The sequence below is a fragment of the Neolamprologus brichardi genome, chromosome 3 (genome assembly GCF_056152115.1).
Source record: "Neolamprologus brichardi isolate AB-2024 chromosome 3, ASM5615211v1, whole genome shotgun sequence".
In the NCBI taxonomy this organism is placed as follows: domain Eukaryota; kingdom Metazoa; phylum Chordata; class Actinopteri; order Cichliformes; family Cichlidae; genus Neolamprologus; species Neolamprologus brichardi.
In genome coordinates, this window is record NC_142106.1 from 60,064,127 (window position 1) to 60,076,441 (window position 12,315).

Genomic DNA, 12,315 nt, shown 5'->3' on the forward strand with positions numbered 1-12,315 from the left:
AAAAGATAACAACAGTCATCTGAAGCTGTTTAACAGTGTAAGGTAACAGCCTCCAATATTAGAGAGAAAGCCCCAACCATCAGACAATTGTGGAGATACAGAAATTCTTTTATTGCTGCCGTATAATCTGCATCATTATAACTGCATTAATAACATTCTTTACAGCATTATTCTATCTAATAATATTTCTCACAGTATTGATATTGCATTAAAGTTGTCTATTGAAGATGTTCATTTGAGGATCCTTCCATTATCTTAACTTTTATTACAAGTACGGTCAGAAGTATTTTATACACATTGCATATTTGTGCTTATTTCGAGTTGATGTTCGGTTCATTAAGGGTCTTAAGCTTCACTGGCGTGACTGTCCAGGTGATACATGCTGAGGGAAACTAGAACAGGATGATTACATGCATGCTTACAATACATATAACACATATAATCTACGAATGTGTCAGGCCTGAGGCCTTAACTCATTTGGTGTCTCACTAAATTTTACTCTACTTGGCAACAGATGACCAGAGTCAATAATTAGCCCCAGAGACCCTGAGGGCTTGAAGTTTATTACCTTGTATGGAAGGTGTTATAGAAAAGAGAGGTTCTATGTCTGTTTATAGCCATTAAAGATGTACAAGATGTACCATTAACTGTGACTAATGTCTGGAACCTATTTTAATCTGACTATTTTTATTGACGCCGGGGGGGGGGCTATACCCCACTGCTTTGTAAGTGTCCACAACATATATTTTTGTCAGAAGACATAGGCTGATGTTTTCTCCTGTGTGTTAATAAACTCATCGTTTGATTGCACTTCTCTGGGGCCTCCGTGGTTTGTCTCACTGTGCTACATTGATCGATTTCGCGACACAATCCACTGTGAGCAGCACTTGGCGATGGTGGGAAGAAGAACTCCCTTTGACACAAAGATCCTCCCAGTGAAAACAGGCTCCAGGAGGAGCATCTACCATGACTGGTTGCAGGGTGAGGGGAAAGAGAAGAGATGAGCTCAGACAGACAAGAACAAAACACAAACTAAGGAGAGAGAAGACAAAAGACATGCAGTAGTGACATATAAAAGCATCAGGAGTGAAAAGAGGGGAGTGGAGAAGAAAGCAGAGCATCATGGGAAGTCCACCAACAGCCTGAGCCTATAGTAGCATAACTAAGGGATGGTTCACCTGATCCTGCTCGAACTATAAGCTTTATCAAAAGGAAAGTTTGCAGCTGATCTTCAAAGTAGAGAGGGTGTCTGTCTCCTGAACTCAAACTGGGAGCTGCTTCCACACCAAGTCCAACATAGCCAGGCTGAGTCGTTAGATTAGTCCAACGTAAAGTCAGAAAGTCATTACTTATGTCACATTTTAGTGCAAATGTAGGAAAACTGTCCAAAAGTTATTTCTAAATCTGACATTAAACAGTTTAAATGGTGAAAAAAGCTGTAAAGAAAACAGAGTCAATAAAAGCCTCTTTAGAGGGTCACCAGTTTAAAACTCAGACATTTAAACTGGTGATTCTCCTTCTCTGCTCCATTTTCTCTCTAGACTTCCTGTTCCTAGGAGGGATTTGATTGGCTGAACGTCCTTTTAGCCTTTCTTTAGTTCTTTGGGTGCTAATCAAAGAGGAAAACACACGAGTCATGTGACGTGACATAAGGAGCGCTCTGATTGGTTGGGATTGACAAACTATGGTGCTGTTTGCAAGCTTCGCTTTGCAGAGGCTAGAAAATCTCTTAGATAGAGATGAGACGCTCCACAGTGACGTTTCCACACTTTGGAGCTTCTGAAGTGCAGATGTTTGGAAATGCTGCTCCAACACGTGGTTCAAACACTCAGATCACGTGACCTCAGCTGCCACAGGTGGCATACCTGCGGCTTCCATGTTAGCATGTTAGCTTCAACAGGTGGTCAGTGTGAGAGCAGAAGATGATATCAGTGACATCCAAACAAGGAAGAAAGAGACTGTTGAAGGCAGCGAGCTGTGACTGCTGTGAACAGTGTTCTCACACTATTTTCTCCCTGTGTCAACATACATGAGGCTGTTTCAGCTGCAACACACCACAAACACCTTTATACAACTAAATATACTGAGAGCACACTGCTGTGGTTGCTGTGGTAACCATCCATATATCCAGATGTTTGGGGCCGAGTCTACTTCCTCATCCTTGGTTAAACCCTCAAAGTTTGATGTGTTTTTTTGTGATTTGGTTTTATTTGTTGTTCTATACACTGTGAAACAAAGCTAGAAGCCCCTGTGGTACAGTGGGGGACTCAAACCCAGGACCCAACCTGCTCCAACAACAGTCAGAAGGATTTTGTTAAGTCTCATTTTCTGTTCATTAGGAAAACATCAATAATGAAGAGCACATGTTTATAGAGGCACATTCAGACCAATGACAACAGTCCATTCACACTGACCTCCACCTTTTTAAATGTGAGTAAACACATCATGGTTCTGGTGCTGATGTGGTGTCAGGGACAGGTGATGATTTTGAACTCAGTCTGAGGTTTGATTACATTGAACCTGCACTGCTTTCTCCTGTTTATGACACATTTATACCCAAAGTCTCAGCTGGATAACAAAGAACGAGGAAAAACACATTTGTTGAGAGAATTGTTAACAAATGTGGTGAGAGTGTTGTAATAGTTACAGACAGAACTATGATTTATTTATTTAAATGCATTCCAGGACGTTTTTTACTCACGTTATATCGCTTCCACAATGTTATTTTTCTCTCCCACAACGTACGTTACAATTACATTAGCATGACCATTTATCCAAATTAGGCGATGACGTCATTTAGCGACTTCCAGTGACTTTTAGGACAGCCAATAGCAATTTTCCTTACTGAGGAGTTGGCAACACTAGGAGCAGTGGGTGGATGGCAGCATCATCATGAAGGATCAGTGTGAGAATACATCATCATCCACAAAGAAAACCAGTCTGAGTGTCTGACGCTCTTGTTAGAAAAACCCAGTCGCAGCTTGTGGGTGCAGTTAGCTGGTTTGTTAGTTAGCTGGTTTGTTAGTTAGCTGCTCTGCTAGTTAGCTGCTCAGGTAGTTAGCTGGGAGCCAACTCACTCGAACATTTGATGCTAAACTGTCTAAACTGTGTGAGCAGCATTCATTGCTGCTCTGTGTTACTCTCCAGCCTCTCTTTAACTTAGTCCTCTCAGTTCTTTCCTCCTTACAAACTAGAAAACCTTCTTTTTCAGCTTCTCCTCCACACCCGAGCTGTGGCTAAGGTGCTACCAGCACGCAGGCTCAGTGTGTCCAAATTCATGGGCTGCATCCTCCTGAGGACACATTTGTAGACCGATAACGTCACAGTGACGCACCGAAGGCTGTCCAAATTCCTCCGAATGCAGCCGACAAATGCGTCCTCCTTTTCCCCAAATTTGAAGGATGGGTCGGGTGTGTCCTTCGTGGCCCACCATATCCCAGAATTCATAGTGCAGCCCAGCCAAACTCCAGTTTCCGGTAATGGCGACCGCTACTAAGTTTTAAAATTACTCTTATTAATCTTCCTGGGTCACAAAATAAACTTTTAACATATTTTCAGGCGAGAAAGTAGCTGTGTAAACTTCAAATATCTGCTCGGTTTATCAAGATATCGCATATTTGCAAAAGTGCTTCGACGTTTTCGGAGACGTCTGTTACCCACCAACTCGATAGCTAGTCGAGAGCTCGAGGGTCACTGAAGCCGCAGAGAACGGCACAACTCCCGGCACATCATTTTCAGATCACCGCGGACTTTCGCTACTCAGGTTAAAAGTAATATTAGTAACATATGACTGAATCTATATCTCACTTAAAGCTTTCTGTAAATGAAAGAATCAGTGAAAATGAGGCACTTCAGCTGATTTTAAACAAAAACTCTGACCATAACCTGATCCAGACACGGTTATTGGTTCAGCATCAGTAACCACGGTGATGTAGCCAGGTAGAAACAGAGCTAGACAGAGACAGACAAACATTTATGCTCACAATCACACATCTCCAGTTAACCTTGCATGCATGTTTATGGACTGTGGGAGGAAGCAGAGAACCTGAAGACAACCCACACAGGCCACACTATCACTCTTATTTACAGAATTATAATCTAATTAGATGATAAAGTAATAAATTATTTGGTATTTTAATAAAAATACATTTTAGCAATAGTTTATAAGTCAACAATTATAGTTTAAAAAGTGACAAATCAAACAGTCAATAAAATCTTCTACAGCTGAAACTAATGTAGACAATGTCGGGGGAGGAAGTAAAAGTAAAAACCAGAGACGATAACTACCAAAATAAAACAGGAAGTGAATAACATTTAAGCTCACTTTAAGCTCAACAGTCAAATTCTGTTTTGTATTAATCTATTGTTTTGAATTTTTGTTTACATTTTATGTTTAAGTGAGGCAATGAGTCATATCACTATGACCAAATATATATTTCATCTTTTCAGTCAGAAATAATCAATTGATCATATTTTTATTACTAAATGTTTCTGAAAATCACATTCTGATAGCTGAACAAACAGCTCTGTAAAAACCTTCAGAATACAGGAATCGAACTAGAAGGTTTGGTGGATGAAGCACTGCTAAAATAAAGATTTTGGACTCAGAGGAGCAGATGGGACATTTCATTGCAAATGAAAGACAGAAAGTGAACAAATATCACTAAAAACCCCAGACACTAATTTCTACTTTAAGACTTTTTTAAAATCAATTTACTGTTTATGCAGTAATAGAAATCAGGTTTAACGTGATCATCAATGGAAAATTTTAAATCCTGACCTGAGAGTTTCCATTTTACAGTGTGGACTCTTCAGTCCTTCAGACAGAAACTTCACTCCTGAATCCTGCAGGTCAGAGTTACTCAGGTCCAGCTGTCTCAGACTAGAGGACTGGGAGCTGAGAGCTGAGGACAGAGCTTCATAGCCTCTCTCTGAGAGCTTACAGTGACTCAGTCTGAAAAATGACAGATAAACATTAAACAAACACTGTTGTTAAGTTGCAATGAGGGTGCACTAAAGAGTTTTTAGATTTAACAATTAATCCTGTTCTTTTACTGAGAGTCAACAAATGGATGACGCTGACATTTGTTACCTGACAATGGTCAATCAATTCTGGTATTCTATTGCAAATGCCAATTGTGCCGGGCAGTGCATTAGCACCAAACTAGCTGACATATTGATCAATAACTCTCTGCTCATTAAATTATCATAAAACTATTACAGAAATTAAACTGACTTTTTTCCCATTTAATGGATTCTTATTGGTTAATTCGGTCATAATTCTTCATTTTAGGCTTTATTTAAAGTTTTAGTCCTTACTTTAAGTCCCAGTCTATATTTCTGACTTTCTACAATCCTACAGCTCTTCTCACATCTGAGATCTTCCAGTTAAATGCTGTTACTGGTCCCACTAACTCATTTATTCAGACTCTAGTATTCAGAGTGGCCTTTCACTAGTTTTAGGCTGCATGATGTTCAGTGTTTGCTGTTTAATGTTTTTATCTTCTGTGTTTTTACTGCCTGTTTCTATTGTAAAGCAGTTTGTGGTTTTTGAGCTGTGAAAGCTGCTGTATGAATAAATTTTACTTACAGGATGATTCTGAATATGACTTTGATAAAAGCTGACACCCAGATATGTTTAAGACACTCTGACATTTACTGCTGCTATCAAACATTAACTATAATATACTGTATTTAGCGCTGATGATCATTCAAATAAATATGTTTAAGTTTTTAAGGGTCCATCACACATTACACTGTTTATGTTATAAATAAAAGCCTGATCACATGTTTACTCACAGAGCTTTGTTGGAGGCTTTGACCACTGGCAGCAGCCTCAGAAGAGCCTCCTCTGAAGCAGAGTATTTCTGCAGGTCAAACACATCCAGATCTTTTTCTGATGACAGTAAGATGAAGACCAGAGCTGACCACTGAGCAGGAGACAGTTTATCTGTGGAGAGACTTCCTGATCTCAGGGACTGTTGGATCTCCTCCACTAGAGAACGATCATTCAGTTCATTCAGACAGTGGAACAGATTGATGCTTTTCTCTGCAGACAGATTCTCATTGAGCTTCTCCTTGATGTACTGGACTGTTTCCTGATTGGTCTGTGAGCTACTTCCTGTCTGTGTCAGCAGACCTCGTAGGAGAGTCTGATTGGTCTGCAGTGAAACACCCAGGAGGAAGCGGAGGAACAAGTCCAGGTGTCCATTTGGACTCTGTAAGGCCTTGTCCACAGCAGTTTGGTAGAAGTGTTTCTCTGCAGATTGAACTTCTTTCTGTAATTCTTTTTTTCCAAACAATTTAGACCACATGGATGTTGTTTTTTGTTCTTCCAGCAGATTGAGTCCAGAGTTGATGAAGGTCAGATGGACATGAAGAGCAGCCAATAATTCCTGAACACTCAAATGGATGAAGCAGAACACCTTGTCCTGGTACAGTTGTTTCTCCTCTTTAAAGATCTGTGTGAACACTCCTGAGTACACTGAGGCTGCTCTGATATCGATGCCACACTCTGTCAGGTCTGATTCATAGAAGATCAGGTTTCCTTTCTGCAGCTGATCAAAAGCCAGTTTTCCCAGAGACTCCATCATCTTCCTGCTCTCTGGACTCCAGTGTGGATCTGTCTCAGCTCCTCCATCATACTTGACCTTCTTCACTTTGGCCTGAACCACCAGGAAGTGGATGTACATCTCAGTCAGGGTCTTGGGCAGCTGTCGTCCCTCCCTGGTTTCCAGCACATCCTCCAGAACTGTAGCAGTGATCCAGCAGAAGACTGGGATGTGGCACATGATGTGGAGGCTTCGTGATGTCTTGATGTGGGAGATGATCCTGCTGGCCTGCTCCTCATCTCTGAATCTCTTCCTGAAGTACTCCTCCTTCTGTGGGTCAGTGAACCCTCTGACCTCTGTCACCATGCCAACACAGTCAGGAGGGATCTGATTGGCTGCTGCAGGTCGTGTGGTTATCCAGAGGCGAGCAGAGGGAAGCAGTTTCCCCCTGATGAGGTTTATCAGCAGCACATCCACTGAGGTGGACTTTCTAGGGTCAGTTAGGATTGTAGTTTTGTGGAAGTCCAGAGGAAGTCGACACTCATCCAGACCATCAAAGATGAACACAACCTGGAAGTCTTCAAAGCTGCAGATTCCTGCTTCTTTGGTTTCAGTAAAGAAGTGATGAACAAGTTCCACCAAGCTGAACTTTTCCTCTTTCAGCACATTCAGCTCTCTGAAAGTGAATGGAAACATGAACTGGATGTCCTGGTTGGCTTTGTCTTCAGCCCAGTCCAGGCTGTATTTCTGTGTTAAGACTGTTTTCCCAATGCCAGCCACTCCCTTTGTCAGCACTGTTCTGATTGGTTCATCTCTTCCAGGTGAGGCTTTAAAGATGTCTTCTTGTCTGATTGTTGTTTCTGGTCTGTGTGGTTTCCTGGATGCTGTTTCAATCTGTCTGACCTCATGTTCATCATTGACCTCTGCAGTCCCTCCCTCTGTGATGTAGAGCTCTGTGTAGATCTGATTCAGAAGGGTTGGGTTTCCTGCTTTAGCGATGCCCTCAAACACACACTGGAACTTCTTCTTCAGAGCAGATTTAAGTTTACGATGACAAACAGCAGCTGGAAGTTCTGAATAATAATAATAAAAGTACAACTTCAACAACCATATTTTACAAAATGCTGATCACAATTTCTGACACACTGAGAAATGACAGAACACACTGGTGTCACAAGTGTCTCATTTATCCAGCAGCTTAAATCTTTAGATAAATCCTCTTACTGCTCTGCAGACGGTCAGCCAGCTCCTCCTGCTTCATTCTCCTCAGGAAGTCCACTGTGATCTTCACAAATGCCTCTCTGCTGCTCCTCTGCTCATCATCCTCCCTCTGAAACTCCAAGCACTGGGGCTTATTTGGATTCAGAGCCTTCTGGACCTTCTTCAGCTCGTTCTTCACAAAAGTGATGATGTTGTCCTCCAGCAGCTGGAACAGAATACTTTATGAATGACCCACCACTCTGAACTTCAGTCTACACAACATCCACTTCCGAACGATCAAGGGGCATATCATCCACAAACTCTTTACCAATTATAAGTTTGACTTTATCTTATTAACTGAGACATTCTCCACAACTCCATGATCCCAAAGCATGGATTCTGTTCATATGAATGCAGTGATTTAAGTGGGAGAAACATTTCACTGGTGTTCAGAGCTGAACTACCAACAGGTTGAGAATCGAAGCCAGAAACTTGGAGATGTTACAGGTGACTCATACAGACAACTGGTCTTAAAGGTAGATGTTAAGATATTACGTATCGGTATCGGTATCGGTCCGATACTGACCTAAATTACTGGATCGGATATCGGAGAGGAATAAAAAATGTAATCCGATCCATTAAATATCAAAAAAGCACCTCACAAAACTTGCTACACGGCGTAACTCGGCTCATAACCGTAGCACGTAGGAGCAGTGTGGTCACGTGATAGAGCGGCTGTGTGTATTTGTAGCCTCGCTACCAAACCGGCATTTCATCTCTGAGGAAGTTTTCCCAGAGAGAAGTAAAGCAAGTGTGTAAGTTCATCTCTGAATGTTTGTAAAGCATTCCCACGTTAAGCTTAACAACCGATCTATGGAGCGACTGCCTCTCTCTCTCTCTCTCTCTCTCTCTCTCTCCTGCTGCTACTTCAATCATGAAACTGATCAATGATCAGCTGATCGGCTTTTCTGTTGCGACTCCGTCTCTCTTTTTTGTTTTTGGCCCACTTTGCACCAGAAAGAGGAAACCAGCGGCTGAACAACAGCAGCAGCACGTTTAACCTTGATTAGCTGTTGTTAGAGTTTATTTAATATTACTTTCTAGACCAGGATCTTTTTCTACGCAGCTGACGTAACTGTGCAAGATGTAAAAATCACACTATATCGGATTCATATCGGTATCGGCAGATATCCAAATTTATGATATCGGTATCGGACATAAAAAAGTGGTATCGTGCCATCTCTACATAAAGGTACACTCTGTTTACACATATAGGTCAGTATTTAAGGTTTGACTCTCATCATCCACTCCCACAGAGCAAAATTGGTATGGTCCGGATTTGGCCCACACAATGTGCTTACACGTGGCCCACATACTGCAAAGAATGACGGCCCTTTGTTGGCCCATATCTGGTTTGCCAATTGTGGCCCACACATGGGCCAGCACAAGGCCAGTTGCAGACACACTGGTGGTCCTTTGCTGGCCCATGTGTGGATTACCTCTGGCAAACCTGGTCTGGGCCACCAAAGGGCCGTCCTTCTTTGTGGTATGTGGGCCATGGGTAAGTTGTGTGCCACCACGGGCCAGTTGCAGACACACTGCTGGTCCTGTGCTGGCCCAGAACAGTTTCAGCTCTGGCCCCAGATGTCAGCCTAATGTGTACCTTAATTAAGCCATGTAATAACAACATGTGCATAATAGTGCAAAAGTAACATGACGAAACTCTGTTCGGACAGTGAATGGACTGATTCTTATATTACTCAAAGTGCTCTACACAACATGCCACATTCACCCAACCACACACTTTCTCTTAACTGAGTGCTTCCTAACTACATTCATACACATTCACACTCACGACATGCAGACTGGAGGAGCCAGGGATCGAACCACTAACCTTCCAATCAATAGGAGACCTGCTCTACCGCCTGAGCTACAGCCACCTACTGGCAAAGATGAGTAAACCCTCACTAGGTTTTGGATAAAGTGTACACTCACAAACCTGTCAAACCTGCATTTGAAACATTAGCTACCATAGCAGTATAGTATTGGAACATGGCATTTGGTTCTTCCCACTAAAATAGGAAAATAGGAACATAAATAGTGGCATCATTGCCAGACCTGGCCCGCATCTGGTTGACATACACTCTGCCATGACACCAGTCAGTCAGAAGTGCCAGCTTGATGCCGGATCCCAGCCAGACCTGTTTTCTATGAGCCTGGGCCACATACACAAAACTACAATCGGGCCAGAAATGGCATGCTATCGCATAAACAGTGGCGTTATTGCCAGACCTGGGGCACATCTGGTTGACATACGTCTTATCATGCCTGAACTGACCTCCCAGCCCATTGTTCCTTCAGTGGGCTGGTTTCAGTCATTATACAAATGTCCTGTTTATAAGATTGAAACCTGCAGTCAGCTGAGACTGAAGAAGTCACCTGATGATGATGAAATGTTTCTCCCACTGAAAACATCCAGATGAACAGAATCAACTTTTTTGGGATTTACGTACCTGGATGATTGAGCATCAAGACAACTCTGTGACTTTTCTCAGATGAATAAATCCTCTCCTCCAGCTTTGTTTACATCTACCAGCCCTGTGGCGCTGCCCAGGGACAATAATCTATGCTGAGAGGTGGAAAGTCATACAGGTGTCTGCTCCTGCCTTCAGTTATTTTTATCTACTGTGTGTCAACTGGCTGAACCTACTGCAACTGTCTACTGTCTCCCTAAACTCAACAATGACTTAGTGATCTATCCATTCTCTGACCAAAGACATCCTGCTGCAGGATGTTAACATAGCAGCACACTGATGATCCGGCTCACTGTGAACAACACATTTGGACCTGATTTGCTGCTCTGCTTTACACGTGAACTTTGACTGCTGCTGTCACCAACTTGAGAGGCTCTACAGAAAAACTGGACTTGTCCATAAAAATAATAAACTACATTATAAGGACAGCATTGCTCAATCAACTCTAATTACTATGGCCATGTTATCTCTTCTAATTAAGGTACAGACACTCAAACTTGCTGCTTTCAGTGAGAAGTCAAATGTCTGAATATGAGCTGGAAGCTGCTGAGAGTCCTCCCTCCTTCCCGTGGGGTTTACTTTCTCTACTACTTTCACTATAAACACGCCCCTTTCATGCACCTGCAGAGGGCCACCAGCAGATGGAGCTGTCTTAAACAAATCCACTTGGATAGTTAGCTGTAGATGATTTTCTCAGTATGACTGTAGGACTTTGAGTTATTCTTTAGATTTATTTAAACACTTATATTGTGCACAAGCGTTTAGCGACCCATCATTTCTCTGTACTTTTCATAAGAGCAGCCAGACTTTCAGCTAGTTTTTCTTTTTTAAGAGCTCAAAGTTATTGAAGAAACAGTTATTCAACTTTATTCCCACTGATCTCGACTACAAACGGTTTCACTTTGGTTTTTGTTTAAAGCCTCGATGTTTAAAACGTTTCCCTGTGATCACATTTGCACCGTCTGATTTCAAAGTTTGTTTCTTTTGGTCATTTAGTCCACAGAGTCCTTGGTGTTCTGAAAGGGACCTATAAATAAATGTATTATTAATAATAATAAAGTAGTTGTTGTACATGTACAGACCTTAAATATGGAGTCCAGCTGTGTTTGATGCTGCTGGGCAGACTGACCACTGGGAACCTCTGAGCTCTGCTGGTCCACTCTGTGGAGGAACCATGGACACACACACACACACACATGAAGCCACTTTCATTATTAAAATGTGAATTTAGCCTCTAAAAGCTGTGTTCAGTCAGTGTTGCTGCTTCCTGTGTCTAACCTCACGTATGTGCTTCTGAAAGAACCCTTAAAAATTCCCGTAAACACTTTTAAACCTGTGAAAAAACCTTTTTAGAACAGTTTAAGCTGTTATATGTTGAACTCTTGGCTGACATCATATTGAATGCTGTGGACTCAGAATATGATGTCACTCAAGTTTACATGTGTGTGAAGGCAGACGAGTCAGTACTTTGGTAATACAGTGTGAAGTTGAATTTCTTGATTGATTTCCATGAACACCACTGTGGCTCAGTGTTGTCCTGATGGAGTCTCATTAACAGCAGCCAGTATGATCCAGGCTTTAGCTGCTGGGTCTCTGTGTGACCTCTCAGACTGTTTAACAGATCAGACACAAAGAGAATCAGAGCAGCTCTGTTCTTTAAAGACAAACATGAACCCACTCAGGTCACACTTTCCCCACAGATATGAGCATCACTGTCCTCAAACAGCAAATGACCAAGTCTAACATTTGGATCTTTTCTCTTTCATTGTTTTCTTTTTAATGAATCTTTGTAACAATCTGAGGATGTTTCAGGTCATATTTATCCAGGAAACACAAACATGTAAAGGAGTCATCACAGCTCTCTGACCTCGTTGGTCCAGGTTCTCCACTGAAGAATGGAGGTTCATTTTTGGACCGGTCACTCCTCACAGACGGACAGCTGGACCCTGCAGACTGTGACCTCTGACCTCTGCAGACACAAACATGATTGAAGCAGCTGTGATCACACAGCCTGCAGATAATGCAGCTGT

The 12,315-nt window shown here is 42.1% G+C and overlaps 1 protein-coding gene across 7 annotated transcripts in view; it reads right to left on the reverse strand.

Moving 5' to 3' along the window:
* The window catches only part of LOC118453432 (protein NLRC3-like), an 815,502-nt gene that overhangs the window by 572,394 nt on the left and 230,793 nt on the right, over positions 1–12,315 (reverse strand). For 2 of the 7 annotated variants that reach the window (XM_087837945.1, XM_087837971.1), the window contains 4 exons: positions 12,153–12,254; positions 11,368–11,446; positions 7,776–7,977; positions 5,800–7,624 (listed from right to left, as the gene is read on the reverse strand). The exons of 1 other annotated variant lie outside the window; for it this stretch is intronic. In XM_087837945.1, coding sequence (XP_087694071.1) covers positions 5,800–7,624; positions 7,776–7,977; positions 11,368–11,446; positions 12,153–12,254 — 2,208 coding nt within the window. Of the gene's footprint in view, positions 1–4,780; positions 4,955–5,799; positions 7,625–7,775; positions 7,978–11,367; positions 11,447–12,152; positions 12,255–12,315 lie in introns of all 7 variants that reach the window. 4 more of the 7 variants (XM_087837966.1, XM_087837969.1, XM_087837988.1 and 1 more) reach the window with 4 other exon arrangements.